The sequence below is a fragment of the Hippoglossus stenolepis genome, chromosome 6, assembly GCF_022539355.2.
Source record: "Hippoglossus stenolepis isolate QCI-W04-F060 chromosome 6, HSTE1.2, whole genome shotgun sequence".
NCBI classification, from domain to species: Eukaryota; Metazoa; Chordata; class Actinopteri; order Pleuronectiformes; family Pleuronectidae; genus Hippoglossus; species Hippoglossus stenolepis.
Genome location: NC_061488.1, coordinates 27,059,071 through 27,086,159, shown reverse-complemented (window position 1 = coordinate 27,086,159; position 27,089 = coordinate 27,059,071). Strand labels below are relative to the sequence as shown.

The 27,089-nt window shown below is 40.3% G+C and overlaps 1 protein-coding gene across 1 annotated transcript in view; it reads right to left on the bottom strand.

Annotated features, from left to right (window-relative positions):
- Positions 1–5,661, bottom strand: part of LOC118111053 (sodium-coupled neutral amino acid transporter 3) — a 29,264-nt gene extending 23,603 nt beyond the window's left edge. The window contains exons 1-6 of the mRNA XM_047340377.1: positions 5,520–5,661; positions 5,334–5,397; positions 4,931–5,046; positions 3,892–3,965; positions 2,747–2,839; positions 2,477–2,558 (exon numbers count right to left, since the gene is read on the bottom strand). Of these exons, the coding sequence (XP_047196333.1) occupies positions 2,477–2,558; positions 2,747–2,839; positions 3,892–3,965; positions 4,931–5,046; positions 5,334–5,397; positions 5,520–5,584 (494 nt within the window). The 5' untranslated portion in view covers positions 5,585–5,661. The remainder of the gene's footprint in view (positions 1–2,476; positions 2,559–2,746; positions 2,840–3,891; positions 3,966–4,930; positions 5,047–5,333; positions 5,398–5,519) is intronic.
- Between the last annotated feature and the right edge of the window lie 21,428 nt (positions 5,662–27,089).

Sequence of the window (27,089 nt, the reverse complement as noted above, 5' to 3'; positions counted from 1 at the left end):
GAGAGAAACAACCTTTCACACTCACACACCTACGACAATTTAGAGTCAATTAACCTAACCCCAAGTATTTGGACTTTGGGAGAAAGCTGCAATACCAGAGAAAACCCAAACATGGGGAAAACACTGCACCACCGTGCTGATCTAATCTGAACCTGTAAGTGGCAAAAATGTAGTTAAGTGATATACTAACATTTGGTTTTTTGTTCCTGATGGAGATGAGCACAAGCTGCTGCTTTTACCAGAATAAAGAAGACTAAATTCAAATGAAAGTACCAGTCCCCACAACAGACTCAAACACCATTAACTTATTTTGCTTCCAACACAAGAATAATGTCAAACACGGTGAAAAATCTACTATTGGCAGCAAACTGCTCAACACGAACCTTAAATTCTCACATTGTTAAAGCCTTCGCAGGGTCAAAAATTGTAGGAGGATCAAGCAGGGCTGGCCCTGGCATGGTTTGATTGGATTACAATTTTGGATTATTGATTATGTTTCACACCTGTGTGAGTGTGTGTGAGTGTGCCCGTAGAAAATAAATGTATAAACTTATGGACAGCTTTACACAAAACTTGGTGGGATTTTCACTTGGAATTCTAGTTGATTCAGTTTTGGAGTTGGTGATTTCAACATTCATGTAGACGTTGCCAATGACAGCCCTAGTTCTGCATTTAATTCACTGAGAGACTTATCTGGTTTCATTCAAAGTGCAAATAAACCCACCCACTCGTGTTCTGACATATGGCATAGAAATAGAAAACTTAATATTATCCCAGAACCACAGTCTGTTGGACCATATTTTTAGTACTGAATCAACTTCCCTGGATTTGGACAAGACACTGAAGCCTCACATTCCCATCATTCACAATGTAATGGAACAACCAGTGTGAGCCAATGATATATCAACAACATCTAAGCAAGCTGGAAGTAGAGCAAAATACAGTACAGGGTTCGAATTACACAGTGGCTTTCATGGGGAGCCCTATTTTCCGGTGCGGACCAGTCCAGTACTTAACATTTCACATGCACGAGCATGCAGTGCAATCAGGGTTACTGTGAAAATCATCCTACTGTTATTACAACAGGCAGTTAATACATTTCAAACAGGTTAAATAACAACAACATAACAATCAAGGAATAAATCAAATTTCCTTCTCAGAGCAAACAAAAAACAAAATCACAAAAGCAAAAAGTACTCAGAATTATTGATCAAACTTGTTTTTAACTACAACGAAATAAAACAGCTGTCTGCGGTTTGCAGCTCCCTCTCTCTCTCTCTCTGTTGCTCTGTCATTGACTGTCACTGTCAGTTCATTTCTCGACGTTTCACTTCTGTCTGTGGATTGTGACCAATAAAAGGGCCAAGAGAAGAGCGAACAGCCATGTATTCCTGTTTTTTCAGTCAGTCCATTGCTTCTTTGCCCGATTGAAAGGAAGTGATGCATCATCAGGTTCAGACCCAGGTTCGATACTGCAGGTGGCAGTGGTGGTGTCTGACTCAGGTGAAGTTTCTCCCTCAGCAGCGGAGCTGTCACTGCCAGCAGGACCCATTAGCTTCACCTTGCTAGCTGTAGTTGGTGCACTGTTATCATCACTCGTTGTCTTTGCTTGTTTAGTGAATCTAAATTGTCCGGGGCCTGTTTTTTTCCATTTTGACATTCTGACTTATCTGTAAACCATCCAAAATACTGGATAAAAACACTGCTTATTTTACAGTCCATTCAAATATCACGCCCCAACTCAGAGATGAGAAATTCAGGTGCTTTATGTGCAGCGCCACCACACATAGAAGACCACAGCAGGAATAGAGTTAAATAGTGGAGACAAATGTAATGTAATGAATGAATAAACGCACAACATTGACATATTTACTCTTATATTTATTTATTTCAGGAACCTTAATGTACGTAAAATAAAATATTGTCTTTGACACAAAAGTGGACATTTTTTTGACCTACCCATAACGTCTCAGGGAAGGCTTTCAGAGGAGCTCAAGTCCTTTTCAGGGCAGCCGAGCTCCCCTTAGCTCCCCTGTAATTCGAACCCTAATACAGTTTCCTACTTTTCTGCAACAGGCCTTCGGACAAGTCTCCCAAAGAAGCACTTCTGAGCTCTTTTTAAGCGCTCAATAGAACATTTAAGACAAGTCTTTAAGAATTTTCAAAACACTTCCACTATTTTCGGTCAATCATAAAATATATTGTTTTGAAAAATGAATCAGTGATGAAGTTATAAACAAATCTCCAGCTCTGTTTTTGCTACATTGCAGTTTCCATAGAAAAAATATTTGCAACTCTTTTATAACCCCTATAGCAGCAGATACTAATCAAAAAAAGAAAAGAAAAAGAAAATTATATATACTAAAACCACCAGAATCTTATTGGTGTTTTTTCATCTTGGACCCGTTAAATGGACACACAACTGATGTTGAATTTTATACATTTTGTTGATTTAAAGGTTGCTGGCAGTACTCACTCAGAGCTGGCTGACTGGCCAAGAAAGGTTTGGATGACCAATGGTAACTCATATTTTACTATGAACAGGTAGCTTGACATGGCTGCGGAGGAGAAAAAACAGAACAAGTGAGAAAATTTGTGTCTATGTCTATAATTAGTATATATATTAATTCCCTCAAAATAATGATGTTCTGGAAAATGTGGTTCCTGTGGCAAAATGTTTTACCACCTCCTCCACCCAGACATGCGACATAAACATTTCATTTAGCACACCTATTTAAAATCTTACCTCCAATGTTATGTAATGTTATGATGACAGCTGCTAGAATCTTCCCTGAATGACCAAAAGCTCTGAGACCAAGCTGCTCGTAGGCTCTGATACCTGACACATCAAGAACAAAGTAGCATGTTAAATAAGTGTGGACATTCTGCCACTTTAACAAGATTACAATGTGTACTAGGTTTACTGTATATCATCATCATTAATACTACTATTAACTGATGCTTCTATCAATAAAAGCATCAGTACATCTATCAGCATCAGTGCACCCCCCCCCCATTTTTCTTCGCTCCACCCAGCCAATCAAGGCAGATGGCCGCCCACATTTAGGCCCAATCCCATTTCACCCCTTGGCCCTACCCCTTCGTTTTGCACGTTCAGGTGTAGGCGTAGGCTGTCCCAATACCTGTTGGGATGGAGGGGTAGGGCCGAGGGGTAGGGCTCTAGACCCCTCCTAACGGAGATTTTTCAGACCCTCACTTCAAACGGAGGGGTACCCAGAATGCCTTGCGAATCACCGGCAAGCTGGGAGAGAGACCCACAAATGTAGTATTTTCTCCATTAATAAGGATTTAAAATTACGATAATGATTGTAATATCTCAGTTTAATATCATTTCAATGCATTATGTTCACTTTTTTCACAACAACCTTAAAAAAAAAGATTGCGAGCGCTCTAGCGTTAGCATACTAGCGATCTTTTTTTGCATGATAATCCCGTATTCCGCATCGACTACTGATGACGTGACTAGTTTTCGCGATGACTACTGATGATGTAAGGGCTTCTTGAATGGCTGTCCCAATTCGTAGGGGAAGATTTCAACCACTACCCCTTGTGACTCCATTTCAAGGGGCAAGATAGCCCTCGAAAACAAGGGGTAGGGCCAATGGGTGAAATGGGATTGGGCCTAATTCTTACTTGCTCATTGTGGGAACTGTTTGGTTTGTCTATAATAATGTAATATCCTGACCTTACTAAATAAAGTGCCTTGAGATAATGTATGTTGTGATTTGGCGCTATACAAATAAAACTCAATTGAATTAAATATACAGAAGAGGTAAAGTGAAGAGACATTGACACTGGCCTTGTAAAACATTTTACTTCGGAAACTTCTCAGGTTTTTGACAGTATTTTCTATATGCAATGAAGCCTTACCCACAACTCCAGCACTGCATAGCAACAAATGGATGGAATAACATGAAAGACAAGCAATGCATGTCAACAGGATCCTGTAAAAGACATCAGATATTTTAGATAGTGTTATCATTGTCACTTCTTACATGGTGATTCATTTTAATATTGTTCTTGCACAGCTTTAAAGTCTTGGGTCTGAATTCTAAAAGCTACAGTCAGTAATTACACTGTGAAAACAATTGGATATATGTGCGTTAAGTTAAAAAACGACATTTCAGTTGTTCAACCAACATGACAAAAAGGCTGGAGCCAAGTTTAAACATGTTTTACGGAAATAGGTAATCATAGACAATTGGTTTTGCTCTTGTAATCTATTTTATCTCTGCAGCTCAGCATAGATTAGGTTTAGGTAAACTGGAGACTCTAAATGGACTAGGTGTGAATGTGAGTCTGAATGGTTGTTTGTCTCTGTATGTTGGCCTTGTGAGGGACTGGCCTCTACCCCGCCTCTCATCCAAGGTGGCTCCAGCAAACCCTTGTAACTCTTAAAAGATAAGCGGTATAGATAATGGATAAATGCATAATATTTTTCATAGTAACGATTTATACATTATACAACATGGATTGCTGCTTTCGATTGCTGAACACAGTTAAAGCTGAGAACTTAGAATACAACAAAAACAAAAACTGTGAATGTAAAATAAACATTTATATCAACAGATGCTGATTCTCTATCACCCATCAACTTAAAATATCATATTAGTCTAATTCTCAGCCCTGTGTTAGATCCACTTTAGTATGAGCAAGTCACTGAACATGACAACAGTTATTCTCTTGAGGGCAAGTGAATGAGAGCTGAGGGCTTGTTAAGCCAGTGTTAATGTGCAGTGCTGGTTTATCCCTTGCAGCCTTCATTATACACCATTAGGATGTTCTATTGATTAGTCTGTTTGTCTAATATCTTTCATATTCGGGAGCCACTGAGGTACAAAACATCTCTGTGTGGGTGTGTGTATCAAATTCATTAGTGTTCTCTGTGTATGTATACCCCAGTACTCACAGGAAAAGGACTATGCCAGTGTTCGACATGGCATATGACAGACCCAGAATGCCACTGCCCATGATGGCATTACTCAGGTTGAAGACAGACATTGCAAAGGAGGTTTTACCCTCAAACTGAAAAATATGTTAGACTGGATTATTAATATCAAAGACACAAAAACATATATTTAATTTTTTTGGCTGCATATTAAATATTTCATCACAATGTATCCAAGTACAGTATAATATCCAAGGCCATCATGTTCCCACATTTTTTCAGTTTAGTTATTCCTGCATTGTGTGTATGTGTCAGGTACTCGACATTTTCAAAAAACTCCTCAAGCACCACCTCTTAAGTCCAGTGCTTTCGTAGCAAATGACACAGACATATATAGCATACACTCTGCCTCTATTATACTCACATCTGTAAACTGACTTGGTGCATCGCTCTTGTGATGCAGGAACTTTGCTTTCTCTGGTGGAACTCTACAACATCTATCACAAATTAAAAAAAAGAAACACTTCTTCAACTTTAAAATAATAAATATACTTAATTAATTATTATTTCATAGTGATACAGAATAGTACGACATATGCAGGAAACATACCCTCCCTCCTTAGGCACATCAGCTTCATGGTGTTGATTACCTTTTGATAACTTCTGCAGTTCCATACTACAATTGACAGGTTCAGTAGTTTTACCTTCAGATAGATAGAAATTTGCAACAGAATGGAAAGGTACTCTATTAATAGGTGATATCTGAAAAAGAATAAGCAAAACACACCACACAAGCACACACACACACGATTGTGAAACTTGAGCAGAAATAATGTTTTCATTTTAAAAGGAAACATGGAAACTTTGATCTTTGGTAGCATATGGCTGTCAGAATCGTTGGTGGGGTTGCTTTTTTCAGGAGTGAAATAATATGCATAAAGTTTATCTTCTTAGGACTATTCAAAACGAGACATCTTGACATGACATTGACTCGTGTAAAATTCCATTGAAGTTCTTGCAGGTACTACTACCCAAACCTTCAATGTTTCCTATTCGCCTCCCACACCCAACTTCCTGCATCGCTAAACACATCCATTCAAATTCTTGTAAAGTGTAGAAAGTCATTAAAAACACTCAACATTGTGTACAGAAAATTATTTATTTAAATATTGACAAAACCTTTAAAATCACAAGTTTTGTTTTGAAATAAGAAGAAAATTACAGCTAAATTGATAGAAAGCTGTAGAACAGAGTTTTCAGATCATTGGGTATGTAGGAGCTGTGTTGAAGTTTATTTATTTATAATTTATGTCATGCACCCTCCTCCATCCTCAGGGGATGATGGTGGTCACTAGTCTGTAAGTTTGGCAAGCATGATGCATGTAGGGGAAGGTGCTTGACAACAGATACTGTCATTGACCTCAGCCTTATCCTCAGCTGCAGCCTCAAACTCAAAAACTGACAAATGGACTTTGGACTTCTGCATTTCATTTTCTTACTATATGTATTTTGTGAAAACAGTGAAAAACTGAATACTCTTTTGAATCATTTTTGGTATGTTTGTAGTTGTTGTTGGTAACTGTCCTCTGGGCCAAACTACGAAGTAGGTTCAACATAGGCCGGATATCTTTCCGTAAGTCGTGGCTTGACTTAACCTAACAAACTAGGCTAAGTCGTCACACAACGCTGGTTATCAACTCACCCAGGCTTCCTACTCTAGATATGAGAGCCTGCATATAAAAGGGGCGGTGTTTACGGCACAGACTTGAACAAGTTTGACTGGCAGCAGAGACTCATATTTTCACAAATGAGGATCAAACTGTTGCGATGAAGAAAAATACGATGAGAACAAACACATTATCCAGACTAAAGGAAACACAGTTACAGCTACAATGAGCTTTAGTTTGACACACACTGTCTGCACTGACTCTGAGGACTCACACCATCGTCCTCTAACCCCGGGGACACAACAGAGGCAGAAGTGCCGCAAAGCGCCTCGAAAACCTGTGCGCCTCCTTTCCGCACCCATGTTAATCAATCGGGCTGTTCGCACCGGCAGCGAAACGCCGGGAGGCCCCGCGGCCAGCTCACGATCTACAGCGTTGGTTTTAGGGTCTGTTCTATTTTTTCCGCTCACCGCGAGCGAATTGGGGCAGAAAGCACAGAAATCTGAAATCTCGCCTAAGGCCCCAACATTGCCGGGGCCGGCCCTACGTAGATCAATGCAGACAGTCTGTGGTACTGTGAGCACATTGCACCTACATGTCGGGTTGGTTATGTTCGGCTCCAGCAGTTGACAAAGGTAGAACCAATGCTGGGGCCTCTTTCTCAATTGTTGAATATGCTTGCTGATACTCCTCCCCAGCTTGGAGCAAAACAGCTCCCACTTCCCCTCTTCACTATGCCTCAGTCGATAATGCAATTCAATTGATAAAGATTGCAGGTCAAGGAGCTTGGCTTACAAGAGCAGACATTACCAACGCTTTCAAAATCAATCCCATACACCCTTTTCAGTGGAATCAGTGTGGCATCCGGTGGGATTAAAAAAATTATATTTACGGTGCTCCTGACTTTTGGGTGTAGAGTAGCCCGAGCATTCTTACCATTTCTTTGAAGCGCGTTGAAGAGTCAGAGTTCCTGCCAATTTCAGATTCCCTGTTAAATGTCCCTCTCCAAAATTAAACTTTGTGTATATATCACAAAGCAGCCGTTGCTCTACCCTCTCTGCCACCTGAACTTTGCTCGTGCATCATCCCTCAAGGGCGCTCCTTCAGCTCTCATTAATTGGACATGGCATCTTCTTGGCCAAATTTACACAATACCATATCGCTAGATGAAAGGCACCGATCCGACTTGCTCATCTGGTCTGGTCTACTGGATTACTAAATGGAGTCACTTTCTTCTATGAAGAGCTAGTGCATTCCTCTGGTCCCCTGAAGTTGTTCACAAATGCTGCCCATTGTGTGGGTTTTGTGAAGGGTTATCAAGGGCAGTGGTTCGCAAGCTGTTGGTACGGTGGCCCTGAGAGCTCAACGCACTGCAACTTAAGAAAACACATGCAAGTGGACAAAACACAAGCAAAGTAAGAAAACATCTTCATCAATTTGACAACACAACACAACACATTACAGAAACGCGCTGCAAATACAGAAACGCGCTGCAAATACAGAAAACGACAACGGAAGGGTTTCCAGGGGACACCTAAAAGTGATGGACACTTCTGCCACGGGAGCCACAAAAACGTCCAATAGGTCCAACAAATTCGGTTCCATAATATGGACAATACATTGCCTGGAGAAAAGGAAGAATGTGAATGCTAAATGCTGTAAATTACTCACAAACAGGGGCTTGCTTGTTAGTGCTGTTTATTCAGTTTAACAGGAAAAAACGGCATGTCTCTAGTTCAGACCGTTGAGGAGTCATGACGCTCTAAAGACAACATGATATTTGAGATTGTATACGGCCCAGTGGGTCTCAGAGGGTTAACAGGATACATCTGCAGTAATAAAATGTTCCAATATTACTGACGGACACCGACTTTAACAACTCCAAACTGTGGCAGCAACAACAACCGGACGTGTCCATTTGCAGCGCTTTTCTGTATTTGCAGCACGTTTCTGTATTTGCAGCGCATTTCTGTAATTGTAGCGTGTTTATGTAATGTGTTGCGTTATGTTGTCAAATTGATGAAGATGTTTTCTTACTTTGCTTGTGTTTTGTCCACTTCCATGTGTTTTCTTAAGTTGCAGTGCGTTGAGCTCTCAGGGCCACCGTATGTTGGCCTCCCTCCTTCCCAAGTTGAAACTCATCATCGCTGTATTCTAGATCTTTCCTATTGCTGTAGCATGCTGGCATGTCTGGGGCCAGCACTGGGAACGCAAACACATCTTTGTTCTATGTGACATTTAAGCTGTAGTCAATATCCTCAATAAGGGGCTCTCTTCTTCTAAGTGTAACTGGTTGGTAACAAGGAAATGCACTTTTTCTTCTTGTGTGCGTCAGGTAAATAATTATTCAATCACCGTTGTGTCCGCATCTCACACCGGTGTTAAATAGAGTGAAGTTGCTCTCCTACCCCATTTCCGCTGCTGTTTCCGGTTCAGGTATGTGGCGTGCTCCACAGTGCATTGTGTGGATTGTTGCAGGCTGTTAAATATCACTGTATTTCAGGCCCACGTTACCATTCTAGCCAGCCGGTCCAGGCTGATCGTGATAATAATGGCGAATCCTGTATCATGTTGGCTTCTGATAATGGTGGTGGACCACGATTGAGGTGGCAGCTGATGGTGGATCCTGATGGCGGCAGTGGACAATGACTGTGGACTATAGTGGCATCCAATCTTGATGGTGGATCCTGATCATGGTAGCTGCTGACCATAGACTATGATTACAACAAGACTGCTTGATATACAATATGTCTCCTCAGATACTCGACCATGACTGACAATAATCCATCAACTCATTTACCTTCCATTATGCTACAAAGTGTTTATTCTAATCAATGCTGCAAATACCCTTATCTTTCTGATGTTCTCCTTTACACGTTGCATCTATTGCACTTCTGTCCGTCCTGGGAGAGGGATCCCTCACATGTGGCTCTCTGAGGTTTCTACCTTCTTTTTACCCTGTTAAAAGGTTTTTTTTGTAGTTTTTCCTTACTCTTGTTGAGGGTTAAGGGCAGAGGATGTCACACCTTGTTAAAGCCCTATGAAACAAATTGTGATTTGTGAATATGGGCTATACAAATAAAATTTGATTGATTGATTGATTAGAATGGACTGAGTGAAAAAGACCACAGAGTGACTGTTTTCATACTTTGAGGGTCCCTACTGACCCCCTTCAAGTAATTATGGATAGTAAAAGCCCAGAAAATGTATTTTACACAATATGGGCCCTTTAAGATCTTCACAGTTGGCCATTCTCAACACTTCATTTCATGTATGGTCTTTGTTACCTTATGAATTGCTCACTGTATTTTCAATTTAGCCTTCAGATTTTAATTTCGGTTTGTCATTGCTGACTTAAACTTCTGTTCAGTTGACAGACCTTATTTCTTTTGGCTTTTTATTTAAAATTGGTTTCTTGGACTTTCATTTTCATTTTGGAAGTAATATAAGCAACTTTTCGACTTGCAATATGCACTTCCTTCAGATCTTCTCAGTTGGTCATTCTCTACACTTCTGTGTCTGCCTCCAGTCTGACCTGCTCTCACTTTTTGTTTTAATATTTCGTCAACTAAAATATATATTTTTAAGCTATTAGGCTGCAGCTATTTGTTTTTATTTATTTCAAAATAGGGTACTTCTTATTTATACATTTCCCACATATATGGGGAGGACTCAAATAGGCCTGCACAGTTCTGTGTTTAATTTCTTTCAAAGTAGGCCTTCATAAGGGTTTGGTGTTTTCCTTTGTTGTAACAGGTAAAAAAAGCAGTTTTCTTTATTGTTGTTTTATAATTTCATAAATGCAACAAACTATAGTTTTAATATATATAGTATAACTATTTATAAAACTTTATAAGCAGTGTTATCAAATATGTTTTGCGGCTCCAGACACATTTTATTTGTGGGAAGAGGCGGCAAAATGGCTCTTTTGATAGTAAAGGTTGCCTACCCCTGGTCTAGACCCTAAAAGGGATAAATATTCTACATTCTGCTTCACCCCCTCTAATTCCATAGGGGTCTAAAACACAAAGATTTTTAATATTCACCATCACTTTCTCTGTTGTGCATGGCAATATGGTTTGTTCAACTGTTTAATCCAAGTATCTCCAAGTGATTTAAAACGGATTACATCCAAGTCAAGGCTTTGGCAGATGAGTTACACTTAGATAGTTTTGAAAGTAAAACAGAGTGATTGACTGTGTCACTTACAATATATAACCAACACCACTTTTGTCAAGATAGCTTTTGATTTGCAAAAACGCAGTTTGCCGTTTCTGCTGAATGATGCTCTTGGAAACTAAATTGGGTGCAGAGTAAATTCACCTTCAGGCGAAGGTGCCATATTAAACAGCATACAGAGAGAGAAGACAGATGAGGAGTAAAATTGAATGACAGTAATGAAAGCAGTTCATTAGTTACATTTCACCCCATGTCAGTATCAAAGTAAACATCAAACAAATATCACTGGAGGAACTTTCAGTAGGGTTCATCAGAACCTGCAGGTTCACAGCAGTTTATCAAATCAGGTTTCCTGCATGGAATCTCCATGGACAGCATTTTTGTGTCTTGTATTTATTTAGTCATTAAAATCAATCAGTCAATCAATCAAATTTTATTTGTATAGCCCATATTCACACATCACAATTTGTCTCATAGGGCTTTAACAAGGTGTGACATCCTCTGCCCTTAACCCTCAACAAGAGTAAGGAAAAACTACTAAAAAACCTTTTAACAGGGTAAAAAGAAAGTAGAAACCTCAGAGAGAGCCACATGTGAGGGATCCCTCTCCCAGGACGGACTATACATATTTAAGAAAAAAGGACTGCCATTCAAAAAAATTACATTTCCAGGTGTCCTATTCAGCTGAATTTGCATTTGAGTTTGTACAGTGCTCTTTCCTAATAAAAATAATATGATAGGCTAACAAACCTATCCTTAGCCATAATATGTCATAGATTCAAATTCTGCTTGGTGGGCCAAAATATTTAAAAACTCCACTGAAATACAACAAAGCTCTATTGATAAGAGGTTAATGTGAAACCAAGTCTGCTCCAGTTCATGTCCATTCCATATAGGCCTCAGAAATGACAGACAGAGAGATAACAGCTGAGAATGACCTCCCTGCACAAACATGACTGAGCGTTGACATTATGTACAGTACTTATCACGTGGTTTTGTAAATACTGTCTCAATGGAGAGGGACATTTTACTTTAAATAAAATCCATTTAACCATGGTAAAATAAAAGTAATTTAAATAAATATTTGTAATGAAATCACCCAGGCCATTTCAGGGCAATCTGAACATCACAACAAAGACTAGTATGTACGTTATATCATTGTCTTTACCCTCGAAATAAGTTATATGCAACAATTCTCATTCAGATCAAGATCAGGATCTGTCTGTCCATTCAAAGGCTATGTGTCAGTAGTGGTCTTACTGGAAACTATTTAGCCTGATTGGGGCTCTAAATTCATAACTGAATGTACTCCATGTCTAATTTGTTGTTAGTAATAGTCTCTGAAAGGAAAGGAAATAAAAGTCAAAGTCTAACTTTACTGGACACTATCTGATTTATTGTGATGCAGGTACACCCGCCCATCCTGAGCACCAATCACACTCAAGAGTTTCTTGCTTTTTGCAATGCTTTTTAACCAAAGACCCTTTCACAGCCATAAAAAGAAACTTATATTTATGACATTATCATAGATTATGAGATTTATATATATATCCAAACATCATATTTTTCAAGTGAACTGGAAATGAAAGAAAAGAGGAGTTTGGATAACCTCACTCACAGAGATTTCCTTCTCTGCTCAGGTTGCAGTATAGCTTTACATAGAAAATAGATGTTGGCTGCTATATGAAATGTTTATCAAGACTCACAGTATCAGCTGACACAAATATTAACCACAACACTAGCAACATTTTTTGTTTGTGTTATTTCTTAGTTTATGACACATCAAAACGAAATGAGTGCATTACAGCATTCCCACACACACATATGTTCCACTCACTTCCTATTCCAAAAATAATTTAACATGAAATATTTCTACATCAAGACTTGTCATTTATCATTTCAAGTTTATATTGTTAAAAAGAAAATTACTGCTACCAAATTTGTTAACAAAAGTTAACGTAACATCTATAATTCAACTTTTATTATATTAGGCAGTATCAAAACATTAAATGACTAGGGTCAAGATCTGACCAAAATTAGTTGGTGTCTTGAACAAAGTTCTGCTCCTCTCCCACAGTCAAACACTTATCCTGAGGAGACCTTCTCAAAGATTCAGCCCACGTGTTAGCATAGTAGCTCCAACTCAGCCAGAAGAATGGAGTGACTTACCTCCAGAAACAGGCCAAGGTGACTCTTTGAAACAGAGGGAGAACCTGTGTGTTTGTCGTCCTTGTGTCAGAGCTGTAGTTTGGGTAGGGTAGATAACTACCACTTGTTTTTGAAGCCCAGCAGCAAAGCACGGAGTGTCTCAGGAACAGGTGGGGGAGAGGTGAGTAAATGTGGGAGCAAGCAGTGAGCAGGAGAGCTACTTAAAACAACAGTTTCAAGGTTCTTGTGATGTCACATGTAAACAAACTCCTCTTCCTTTCCAAAAAAAACAAGTTACGTGTGACTTTTTCTCACAGTTGTCAGGTGATCAGTACAGGGTTGCATAAGAGCCTGGCTGCTGGTGGGCAGTACATTAGGAGTGAACTGGAAAAAGCTCACTATGTTACATCACTTTCCACAGAGAGGTACAATATATGAACTCAGCTCTGTCCATCAAGGTCATTCCCCAAATGCACTGGGTCCTGCAGCTGAACTGAGCTCTTTGAAACTACAGATGGTCAAGCATACACACATTCCCATGGTTATTTGAATGTATTACCTCCACACTTGAACATTTTGTCAGCTGAGTGTGTGTGCTGATTCATTCCATTAAAGGTCCAGTGTATAAGATTTATGTGAAAGGGATGTATGGGCAGAAATTGAATACAAAATAATCCTAGTGATGTTCTCACTGGTGTTTCATCTAAATTGTATGAATTGTTGTTTTCTCAACCCTAGAATGGGCCTTTATATCTAAATACTTTATATTTACATAAGGAGTGGGTCCTCTCTACGGAGGCCACCATGTTTTCTACAGTCGTCCAAACTGGACAAACTAAACACCTTTTAAGTTTGTATGACAACTGAAGGCTACAACAGGTTCTCTTTCATGTTTGGAAGGGGAGGGTGAAGCGAGGGGTATTCAGCTGCAACATGAAACTTTACCACTTGAAGTCACTAAATTCTACACACTGAACCTTTAAGTAAATATGTGTTCACTTACTTTGTGTGTGTGTGTGTTTGTGTGTTGTTGCAGAGGTTGTGTTCATTTGTATTAGATTGTTGTGTGGAATTCTCCCTCTGTTAATGTTTGATTTAAATAATTTAATGGGACTGGGGGGCAGACACAGTCTCTATGGGGTTGTGGTTGTGTGACTGATCTAAAGGGAGCTCAGAGAAGTGTGTAGGACTGCAGCTCTGCCTCCTGGTCCCAACTCTGGGTTGTCAATTTGGGTTTATAAACTGAGTTATATTCCTAGATAAAAGAGCTGCTCCATCCCAAGTGGGATGAACACTCTCCTCACGAGACCAGGTTTCCTCCAAAAAGTTTGCCAGTTGTCTACAAAGCCCACCAGTGTTGTGCCAGTTCACACTTGTTCACAGTTCACAACTAGTTCATAGTTCAGTTCATACAGATGAAAATGAAGTAGTTCATGTTCATAGTAACTTTTTTTAAATTTTGAACAACTAAATTAGTTTCGTTTTTTTAATGGAATGGTTATGATTTAGATAAAAACTTATGATCATGTATTTAGTTATTAATCGATGGTGTCAGATCATGAATCCTGATCCTCCGGTCACTTTAACACTGACTCCTGGTTGTGCTCATCATGTCTCGTATTATACTGAGCGCACACACTGTTAATGACTAGTTTTTCATTATATTTAAATGCAGCCTCATAAACTCTGGAGCGAATCAAACAAACACTAAGTTATCTTCATGTACTGATCAGGTCTTGATAACTTGTGATGAGTGTTTATTAATTAAAGTGAGAGCAAGTCAGCAGGAGAGTGGAGGGAGGACACAGCAAACTCCAGCTCGGTAAAAACCAACCTTTTGATCATTGTGCAGGTGTGGACCGTCGTGGAAATTCAGTATTTTCACTTTTTGTTGCCACTGTTCTTCAACAAAGTCATTTACCGACTGCTTCATGTTAACGGCTCTCCTCCTCCTAGTGAGTGGGGGACCTCAAAGGGCCTATGTGTGTGTGTGCTCCCAGGAGTTTGGGAACACACACACACACACACATTTTCACTCGCTCCTGGTATTTCACATGATGGCCTATACTCTCGCTGGAGTGAACGCCACTCACATTCATCATTTGTAAACTGATTTGTTCAGTTTAGCGTCCCCCCAAAATAATAACGTGTTAATTGAACACTGTTTATTGAACACATTCATGCACAACACCAAGCCAGCGGTTAAATGACACCATATGCGTCTAAACATGTCATCACTGGTCGTTTGAAGTAGAGGTCCAGAGAATATCATAGAGTCCGACATCGTTTTTGCAAAAGCACACACCGACTCCACGTTAACTTTAGTGACCTCCGACATACGAAGCCCGGAGTCGTTGCTGCCGACGTGAATTACGATCTTACTATATTTATGTTTAGCTTTAGCCAGCAGCTTCAGTTTGGAAGAAAGTGAAGTTAACATTGCTAATAACCAGTTGATATATTTATTGTAAATATGCATATTAATTGACATCATGATAGCTATACATTAGCCACAATTTCACACAGTATTTCTTATCAATCAGAGAAGCTAGTTTAGTGAATGTCTTATAGAAAACTTAAAACATCTCTCTTTGCTCAGCATTTAACTAGATCGTGCAGTCCTGCATGCTTATAATATTTTTATCAATTTCTTTTTGAGTTTATGTACATTTTATGTCCTTTTCTTCTAAATGTCATTTGAACCTGTTCTTAAGTTTTAGAAAATCTTCTCTTATTTGAAAGTTTTTTATTATATGTATTTTGTATGTAAAGCACTTTGAGCTGCATTTTTGAATGAAAGGTGCTAAACAAATTAATTCACAGAAGTAATGTGAATGTCTTTGGCATTTTAGGCCCCTGTGTGATGTCCCCAGGATTAGAAGGGGGGGAAGCAGGGCGTAGAACAGGAATTCCCCCAAAAAGAGAAGAGAAGACAAGAAAGTGAAGAATGTGGATGATTTTTGGGGAGAAGTGAGATTATAATGAGTCTTACCTTGTGATGTAGTATTCTAGGCTAAATAACCCATGCTTTGGTAAGAATAGACGATAATTATAACATTTATGAAATATACTTATTTATCAGATATATAGATGATAGTCTTGTTAGAATGCATCTGCAGCCCGAGTGATAATAATACGATGTAGCAGCCAATAATGTAATAACCGCTGATAATGTAATATCTGCCAATAACATAATAATTTTTCAGTTTTCAATGTAATAAAAGCTGATAATGTAGTAACTTGCCAATAAAGTTATAACATTTCTCAACCAATAACATAATCACTTTTTGCCCATAATGTAATAAGTTATTATACATTATGTTATAAGTTAAGTTACCCTACCCAATAAGTTAAGTTATAAGTTATTACATTATTGGTTGGTTGTTACATTAGTGGCTGGGTTTTAAAAAATCCTTTAAAAATGTAATAATTGTAGCCGATAATGTAATAATATATTATATCACTTTATTTAAGTTTGATTCATTGGCTATAAAGCATGCCACTTCCATGACACTTACCCTTGCTGTTTCCTCTTTCAAACACCTGCTTAAAGACCTGACCACACAAACACTCTACTCTCTCTCTCTCTCCCCCTGGGAATTAAGACTATTTATTTGTTTGTGTAACTTGATGATGAGAATTATCTCCAGCCCTGCCTTCTGCTCCTTAGTTATTTGAGTTCCAACACATGTTTGCAAACACAGACAATTACTCATATTTCTCTTTGAGGATGTTGTGTTCTCAAATATTAAGATTAAAAAAAAATTCCATGAAAAATGCAATCTTTATTTAAACATTTTAACACTTTTTCAGGCAAACTGTTACAGCTATACAGTCCTCTCCTTAATCAACTTAAATAACTGAACTGACACTATTATTATCCCTTGTGCTCAACTTTCAACCTCTGAAAAATTGTGAACTATAAATATAAAGTATATAACATGACCTACAAAGATAACTTTGGTAACACATCTTTGAGATTAATAAAGAGTGGGTTATTGTCCTTTTTTTTAAAGAACTAAACATTCTCTCATAATGTGCAGTGCATTTCACAAAATGGAGGTAAGATGCAGGAGGCAAAGTTCAATTTCAAATGAAAAGTAACTTAAAAGTAACCACTTATTTACAAATATAAAAAAGAACCATAAAGAATCAAAATTAAATTATAGGCTAAGAAAATAAAAACATGTACAAAAAATGGTCATTAATTCTTCCACTAGATGTCCTTAACTTTGTACTGTCCAAAGGCTACGTGAGTGAGCAGAATCCAGGCTTCCATCCATCGGTTGTCCTTACTAAACAACTCTTTTAAACGTGTGATGAGACCACTGCTGCGTCCCCGTGTCCCTCAGCGAAATGGCTAAGAACCAAAAGAGGCAAGCCTTCACAATAACAACCAGATGGTGAGATAAGTGGTTGCATCCAAACCAAGAGTTGACACAATAAGGAACTGAACATTGAATATCTGGGCAGCTCGTTGAAGACTTAGGTGGTCAACATATGTGCCATGTTGTGCCATACTCTCTAAATAATCCCCCTATGTCCCCTCCACATACTCAGAGAGAGGTATGCCATCCACTCCATGTGGATGAAATGTTAGAACAGCCACAATGTCTTGGCGTAATGTTGATGCAGAATGGAAAACTCCAATGGTAGACAATTGGTCTGCAATAGCAGCCAATTGGCAACTGGCATCTGGCATCTGGTCTAAACAAATGTTTAGGTTTGATGACTCAAAAGACTCCCATCTCTCCTAATGTGTGTAAGGAATTAGCAGGTGCATTGCTGAACTTTTTTAGGCTGGGACTTTGGACACTGCCTTTCTTGTAGTCTTGTCACACTGGTCACATCAGACACTGAAAACTATACCTGGAATTACAAAATGCCTTTGTGAAACTCTATTGCCACTCTTCACCCTGACCAACACATTGTCATTTACCCTGTATATAGAGGGCATATAAAGTCCTAAGCCGTATGCAGCGTTGTGTTGCCATTCTCACCCTTCTCCTAAAGTTTCTTCACTTTTCCTAAAACAAAGGCCTATGCCTTTGGTTGGGCAGTATTTTGTGTCTTGGTGGACCATTTTCTTAATGAACTTTAGCTGGGGAACAGGTTAACCAATTGGACAATCTATGACTTTTTCTCGCATAATACACCTGAAAAGGAGGCATCCAACTCAAAACCTCCTTTGGGTCTTCATTCATTACCCTGGCATAAACTGGTAAATGCTTGACCCAGTTGACCCCTCCTTGTTGATAGTTGACTAAGTCATACATAATCTTTTTCCTCAGTACACGATGGCTTTACCCTGGCTCTGAGGATGATATGGCGAGCTTTGAATTATTTTCACCTGAAGAGATTCCATGAGTTTTTGTACCGCACCCTTGAATTCCTTGCATTGATCATGCTGTATAACCTTCGGTGGACCATGCTCAGTGTAAATATCCTCAAGATGTTTGGCAATATCAGTGCTGTGTTTACACTTCAGTGGTCTTAACCATAAGTATCTGCTAAATACATCTAATATGGTCAGGATGTACCTACATGTGGCTTGGCCATGCTTGACTCTCCAATTCCCCATGTCAAGAAGGTCGAACTGCTTTGGCTTTAGTGGATTATGGAATGGGTTTGTTTGCAAATGTCGCTTTATGCATAGATAGCATCTTGACTTATCCAATGTGTCTTACACACTAGCTTGACTGATACCATAGTATTCTTCTCTAAGGTGTATGTTCACCTTTCTTGCACCAGAGCCTTTTGCTTCATCAAGAGCCCTGTTAACAACTGCAGAGATAGTTGACTTCCTAGCTACCAATTTCCCAGCAAATGTAATCGCCTGGCCCTCATCACTGAGAGTGTAATGTTGCCTATTCCGCCCCAATCGAACAAGAGCAGCACGCTGGGTCCTCGATCTCTGCTACAGGGACATTGAATTCCCCCTTGAGTGCCTTGAGTATCACATTATAGGTCTCATCTGAAATTGCTCTCTGTCCATGTCCTGTACATCCCCAAATGATACAGGAGAGGACAAAGATTGTTCGCAGTATTCTCATTTTTCCAGATCTGTAAAATACATGCAATTGTGTTAAAAGACTAAGCCTAATCTGTTTTGTTTTTTTATCCCTACTGTAGTGCTGTAGTGTCAATCCCTCGTCTTGATAAACTACAGGCCGTGCATGCCCTCTTTTCTAATAAGAGTACTATGGTTTATAAGAGACATTCAAGTTTGTATTGAATTGATGTGTATTCACTTTTACCCCCAAACTCGAAAGTGCCAACAAAGTTGCTACAACCCTTTAAGCTACATTATTCCCTTCTTTAAACTATAAACTAAGCCTAATCTCATGAGGTCTAAATAACCTAACATATAATATAAGCCTATGTACAACATAGGGTTTCAATTAAAGGGATATCTTATATAAACATATTACCAATATCTTACTATGTAGCAATTCTCTGTATTGTTATTGGTTTGCAGAAATTACAAAAAGAAAACAGCAATATTTGTAACACTTTTACACAATGGTTAATTGGGATTTTCATCAATTGGTCTGTAAGAACTAAGACTTCAAGCTCTGAAGGACCAGGTAAGTATTTTACATGATGTCACTAGTATTATCAAACTGTCACAAATAGCTAATAATGCTAATAATTGTCCTACAGTTAGCTTACTAATCAGTTAACTTTAATTACGTTCTCAAATATTGTATATCCTCTTGCCCTAAATATATAAGATATGCGAATGTGTGCGCAGACATTTCAACTAAATCACTGTATTTACCTAGTAAAGTAAATTAAATCATTGATAACCTTTCACCATGTGTGCTAAGGAAGTCTGTAGACTGAAGAAAGTGTAATGTCAGTCACATGACTGGATAACGAATGACCCCTCAATGAATGGACATCTAGTGGTCAATTATGGGTATTGCAAAATGGATGATTACATTTAATGCATTCTTGTAAAGCGAACTGCTACAAGAGAGAGAGATGGCAGGGTTGGAAAAAATGTTACATTAAAGATAACATTTGCATGGAAAGAGATTGTGGTCTTTTTATTTGAGAACACAACATCTTTAAAAAAGAAATATGAGTAATTGTCTGTGTTAGAAAACACGTGTGCTGCCAATTCATTTGGAACTGGAGTGGACAGATCATTCTAACCATCAAGTTAAACAAACAAATAGTCTTAATGCCTAAAAAATGAGAGAGAGAGAGAGAGAGAGAGAGAGAGCGAGAGAGCGAGCGAGCGAGCGAGCGAGAGAGAATATAAAACTCATAGAAAACAACCCCTGAAGTCATGCAAAACTTGATTAGGAAAAAGTGCCCTGTGGCACACTGTACAGACAGGTGGGGCCATCCTGGATTTTTTCACAGAATGCAGATATTACAGCTTTCATCACACAGTTGATCACAGGCTGGGGTTGAACTTCAGGCTGTGAAGTTAGGTGGATAACAATCCCTCTGTATTTTCTGCTTATTCTTAGTGTACATTGCAACTTGTGATGGATGTGAATGACAGCATTTGTAGCCAGCTTGTCTCTTTTCTGGTTCATTGTAATACCTGGTTTGAAACTGTTGTTTCTGTTTTTTCCTGTAGTCCTGGTCACGTGCATATCTTAACGTGATGTATTTTTTCTTAGTCTTTCTGAAATATGAATCTGTGTTATATCTCTGGGCCATGTATTTTTTCTGTCTGCACTGAAATTCAGGAATTGTCTTGTATCTGATGACATTGTATGATATATTTTTGCCTTTAAAGGGGACATAGCATGCCCATTTTACCACAAGTTGATATGGTTCCTTGGGGTCTTAATGAAATGTCTGTAACATACTTTGGTCAAAATACCACAAGGATCATATAAAACAGCACCCTTTTTACCCTGTATAAAACAGCCCTCCACAGAGTGACCTGTTTTGAGTGCCTGTTCCTTTAAATGCTAATGAGCCAGCTCCCCCCTCCCCCCTCTCCCCCCATGATTTTAAACGATATAAATTACATATTTTATATGATATAAATTATCAAATATGCATCCCATACTTTGTATTCCCTTCTGTTGTCCTGGAGTTTTAATTTTCCCAATCACATAATTAAATGTCCCCCTCTGCCCATCCACTACAAGCAGACAAGCAGACAGACAGAGAGAGAAAGAGAGGTGGGGGGCTATGAAGACCATCATTTACCCCGAACCCCGACATTCAACGGGTACAACAACAAGCGGAGAAAGCAGAATCGCGGGCTGACCTTATATATACAGTCTATGGGGCTGACCAGCGCGGAGAAATGCTCGTCCCGTGTGAACAGCCAGGCGGCTGCGCGCTGAGAAACGGCGCTGCGCTGCCTCCAGCGGCACTTCCGCGTCCGTGTACCCGGCGTAACTACTGTAACTCGGCGTAACTACTGTACCCGCGTACAGTAGAGCCATTTACTCACGAAGTCTTCCACACAGCTGGCTGTGTGGAAGACCGCTAAGGCAGCGCAGCGCAGTTCTCAGCGCGCAGCCGCCTGGCTGTTCACACGGGACGAGCATTTCTCCGCGCTGGTCAGCCCCATAGACTGATATATAAGGTCAGCCCGCGATTCTGCTTTCTCCGCTTGTTGTTGTACCCGTTGAATGTCGGGTTCGGGGTTACAGTAGCGCTGAACACTGCGGAAGTCCTCCACACTGCTGGCTGTGTGGCGCTGACACAAATTCCAGCTCACGCACGGGAGAGCGAGCGGTCGCTCCCGAGCAGCTGCTGCAGCCTCCCAGTCCCAACGATCCAGACAAATGCCACATGTGAGTGAATCGCGGGCTGACCAGCGGAGAAATGCTCGTCCCGTGTGAACAGCCCGGCTGCGTGCTTGGGAACGGCGCTGCGCTGCCTCCGGTGTAAACCCGAAGTAACGAGTGTGGGGGACGGGGGTGGGTGGGCCAAGACCATGGGAGACTTCCAGTTCCTTGTTACGACACAATACCCAGGAAGCGCAATCGAGTCGCTCAAGCATGAAGTTTCTGACTTAGAGGAACTATAACAAAACGCGCGAGTGTTTTTTCCCCAGAGTTTTTGGGTTGGTAGACATGCCAGATACCCACATTAACCTGTAGAAGCACTAACAAAGTGGAATTTGCATGCTATGTCCCCTTTAACACGAGGATCTGCTTAATGATGTTTAGATGATAACGGCTTTTGTTTACGGTAATGGCAGTCTTGGGTATATTTAGTTCTCATAGCCTGCAGTTTCTTGATCGGAAATTCCGAACGGCTGGCATCTTTGATTCTTTCAATTTGTTTTCTGGTTATGCGTCAGTTCACAGGAAGTACATTTACTTGCACGCATTGCTTTTTTCGAAGTTCTTCGTTTAGTTTTGACACATTTCTTACTGATTTGTTTTTTTTATCTGCCCCCAGATTCAATTCCAGATCTTTGGGTTGTGCTTTGCATGCATTGTTCTCTGGGCTTTGAGCTTCCACACTTAGTTGTGCTTGTGGGACAGCTGAAGAAATGTTGAGGATGTGCACATTTTGATCAGAGATCTCAGCAGTAACAGTTTCTGCTTCTGGTATGTAGAAAGTTGTTTGTGACTTTTTTTCTGGGGTTTGTGCAGTTGTGTCTGGTTGAGGTACAGCTGTAGCACTTTCTGGGATCTCCACATCAGCTGCCTGTCCAGGATGTTCACTGGAATTGACAGATTCAAAGGAAATGGGCACAAACTTTTAGCTGGCATAACAACCATGGTCTTTAAACAGCTTGTGCAGGTGGTTGATCAAGTCACTCCTGTTCCTTCTGGGTGGGGGAAACCGCTTCAATTTCTCGAGTGAGAGTCAAAGAGTCCATAGCACCCTGATCTGTCGCGGAACACTGCAAAGCACTCTGGAGATACTAGGAGTGCAGCATGGCTGACTTCTGTTGTCAGAGCCTCAAGTCGTTTGGCAAGAGACAAACTACCAACAGCACTTTGTTCTGGGGCCTTAAGGCATCCACATCTGACTGAAGACATGCGCACATTCTAGATATCTGTGTCTGTTAAAACTTGCTTCGGCATTTCCTCTACTGTCAGATGGTCATCTGCATACCTTTGATCCAACACAAGCTGGTTTTTGATTCCAACATAGAGTGAATCTCCCTGTTCAAGCAGTGTGTTGTGTTGAACTGTAATCCCTCGTTGTGGTAGACCAAACATGTGACAGCCATACAGGTACACTGATGATTTCTGGAGAATGTGTTGTATCTCTCATCATTCTGACTGTGAGTTCCCCTCACTGACAAAATTGGACCTCTGTCTGTTTGGCATCTCAAACTGTGGGTCTTTATCTGCCCAGTGATCAAGCTGATCAAAGTATGGTATAAAGGATTATTATTACATTATACATTTTTAATTAATTAGGTTAGTCTTGTTACGCACACACACACAAAATAAACATCTTTAGCCGGACCTACTCCACATTTAAAGGCCCATCTCGGTGCAAGTACATTAGCAAGCAACAATTTTAGGAGCGCTGTCATCTTTTTGTTTCAGATGTGAATTGTATTTGTCATTGATTTTGTCAGAAGTGGAAAAATACTTTTGGATGACATTATGTGTGTCCTGTGTCTATTAATTGTCGAGAAAAAAAAAAGAAAGCCTACCTTTATAGCTGGAAAACGGGAGCCAGTGGGTGTATCTGTCCTCCAAACATATCTTGGCTGTGGAGGGGTCTGTACTGTACTTGCAGTAAACTGCAATACATTGCCTAGTGGTATATATACCACTAGGCACACATAATAATAACTTTATAACTCTTGGGCACCCTTCAAAGGAAGAGAAAAGATAGCCAATTTACAGATTTTAGTCTCATGAAATTACTAACTACAAACTTGGAACTCTGATTAATAATTAAATAATAACTATAACCAAAAAAAACATCAATAGTTAGTAAAGTTGAAGGATATGGAGTTCTTGGCAGAATATAGGTTGGCAAAATTCACACTTATTCAACATTAATGACAAAAGCATGTGTTAAAGAAAAACATTTATTATTCAAATAATAAAGGTAAAACACACAATCTAACTAAAAGTACTTACTATATGTCAGCAAGGGCCCAGTCAAGGCCCGTATTTCATTAAAGTTTTATAGTGTACTGACCCTTTAATACTGACTCAAACCAACTAGAGGCCCACAGATCATCTATAATGACACATGACAGTAAAAGATGGACTGAGACTAGGAATTTCCCCAGGATTACAACCATTTATTTAGCAACTGACAATTTACACATAATATTTAAAACAGAAAATTGTATCCATACAAGAAACTTAAAATTGTAATAAAAAAATCCATCTTGGGGGAATTCCTAGTCTCAGTCCATCTTTTACTGTCATGTGTCATTATAGATGATATATATATATATATATAATACTTAACAGGGCACATCAACAATAGGACAGGGGAGTGCTAAAGGGTGATTTGGCTGTGGCCGCTGACAGTGAGAGGACAAAGTTATACGAAGCTAAATGTTGTGCAATAATAGGTAGACTTGATGTTGGCTAATTATTAATAATCATAAAATATGATTATTAAAATAATAAAATTATTTATTAAAATAATAAAATTATTAATTAAAAACAATAAAGTTATCAATTAAGAATAATGAAATAATTAATGAGAAACAATAAAATTATCAATTAAGGATAATACAATTTGTAATTACAATTTATCAAAGACGGGGCACCACCCTGGTATCAGGGACCAACAATCAATCTGTAAAGATCAGTCTCATAATCTGGAAAAGTTTCTGGAGGACTTCTGGAGAAGTGTGTCGTTCTTAAAAAGTATTGTCTCATGCACTGTGGCTCTTCACGCTACACCTTCACGGCGCGTGGAGTGATCACCACGGAGGGACGCCTAGTTTTTAGCAACCTTTAATCCCATTTACATTGTGTTCATATTGGTTGGTATTTGGCTTATTTTGTTGTTTTGTTTTGTTGTTTTCAATTCTGACATGTTTTAATTATCCTTTTATTGTTGGTCAGGTGCTGTGGGCCTGAGGCGGCGACCCAATTCCTGGTGGCGGGGTTTTCTTCACAACCCATTTTGTTGGTTTGCTGTGTCACGGGTGGCGAGTTTATTAATCCTTCCCCTTTTTCTTTGGTTGTCGTCGTCGCCGTGGTAAATCCCAGCCCTGTCCCTGGTTGCTCATGTCAAAAGTGTTTTATTTCTTATGTTAAATTGTTATTCTGTTTGTTTGTTTCATTGTGTTTTTGTTTGTATTTATTCCTGTTATATTAAAGTTCTTTCTTGTTAGTACAACACGTCTCCTGCCCCATGATTCAAACGAAACCTGTGCTGTTGCACTCACCGTATTTTAGTATTTCCTGGTGGTGGAACTCCCCAGGTGGCGTTGTGGCAACCTTTCACTATCCCCGCTTTCCCCACCTCGCTACATTCTGGCGTTGTTGGCAGGGTATCACAGTTAAAGGGGCAGAGATGTGTTTTAGTTTTTTTTTCTCCTGTTATTTTGTTGAACTATGTATTGATGGGCGTCTTCTCTGTGGGTTGAGTGTTGTGTGTGTGTTTATATAAAGCCAGAACAGCAGTGTTTAGTCTGATTTAATTCAACGTACCATTTTGTCAGGCTTTGGTGCCGTTTCACCTTGTCAGTATGGAGGAGGAGATTCAGCAGCTCAGGGAGCTTGTGTTACAGCTTAAGGCAGATAACGAACAACTTCGGCAGGCACGTGCTGCATCTCCGTTGGACCCCGGTGGGGCTGTTTTCTTTCCCTCTGCAGCAGCTAGTCAGGCGCCGACTGCAAGCGTAGCCGCCGCTGTCACAGAGCGACTGGTTGTGGTTCCTAGAGACCGTAAGTGTCCCATGTTTAATGGCAAGGAAGGCATAGGAATAGCTGAGTGAATAGAGGAGATACAGGCATGTGTGCGTGCTCGCCATCTTTTTGCTGTGGACCAGGCCCTTTTTATGTTTGATCATTTGGAGGGAGAGGCAAAGGAGGAGATTAAGTTTCGCCCTAGTGCGGAGCGGCGAGACCCAGTCCAGGTTCTTGCCATCTTAAAGGAGCTATATGGTTGTGCTCAGTCGCATGTGACCTTACAGCAGGCTTTCTTTTCTCGGTGCCAACTCGAAGGAGAGACGTTGCAAGAGTTTTCCTTAGCTCTCATGGCTTCAATGGCACGGGTTAAGCAGTGTGCACCTGATGGGATGCCTAATTCAGATGTCCTCCTCAGGGATCAGTTCACTGAGCATGTTCTTGACAGCTCCCTTCACCGGGAACTCAAGCAACTAGTCAGACGCCAGCCTACTGTCACCTTGTTGGAGCTTCGTGGTGAGGCAATTAGGTGGGAGAGGGAAGGTCTTCCAGGGGGTGATAGGGGGCATAGCTCCTCCTTGCCATCAGCTTATGGTCTCCAATATGGAGTGCAGGGTCGCTTTCAACCCGCCCCTCATGTTACTCCACCGGGGCCAGGTTTGAGTGAGTTGATGGACCTTATGAAGTGTCAACAGGAGCAGCTTAACCAGCTCACCCAGACAGTAGCCTCTCTGCAGGCCCCTCGCTCCCAAGGTCAGACTTTTCGTGGTGGTCCTTTAATCTGTAGAAGGTGCCAGCAGCCTGGACATTTTGCTCGGAGTGTGATGGTGAGCGGGCTTCATTTCGACGCCTTGCTAATTCAGTAGCTGGGTCGAACCCACGCACCACCGTACCGTCCCATTCCTCCCGACAATCGGAAAACTGAAGCCCACTGAGCTGCAGAGTCACAGCACAGTTGGGGAGTCTACAGGCTCACAGGAAGGTGTAACAGCTGACTTAATTGCTGCTTGTCCAAACATTAATGTCTTGATTGGAGGAGTCACTGCTTTATGCTTGGTGGACACTGGTTCCATGGTGTCCACAGTTACTGAAAGCTTCTTTCTGGAGCAGTTTGAACCTTGGGGCCAAGATCGCCTTCGGTCTTGTCACTGGCTACAGCTGCGAGCAGCGAATGGTCTAGCAATTCCATATATAGGCTACTTGGAGCTTGATGTGGAACTATGTGGCAAGGTGATGCCCCGTTGTGGGATTCTTGTTGTCAAAACCCCCTGGTTTTGTGTCTTCTGTCCCTGGCATCTTGCTATCGAGAGCTCTTCGGCGCATTCGGGCCCTCTCTTTTTGATTCACCCTCGGTGACGCAGGCGCCTGGTCCCGTTATTGCGGCCTTGCAGCAGTGCCATCAGT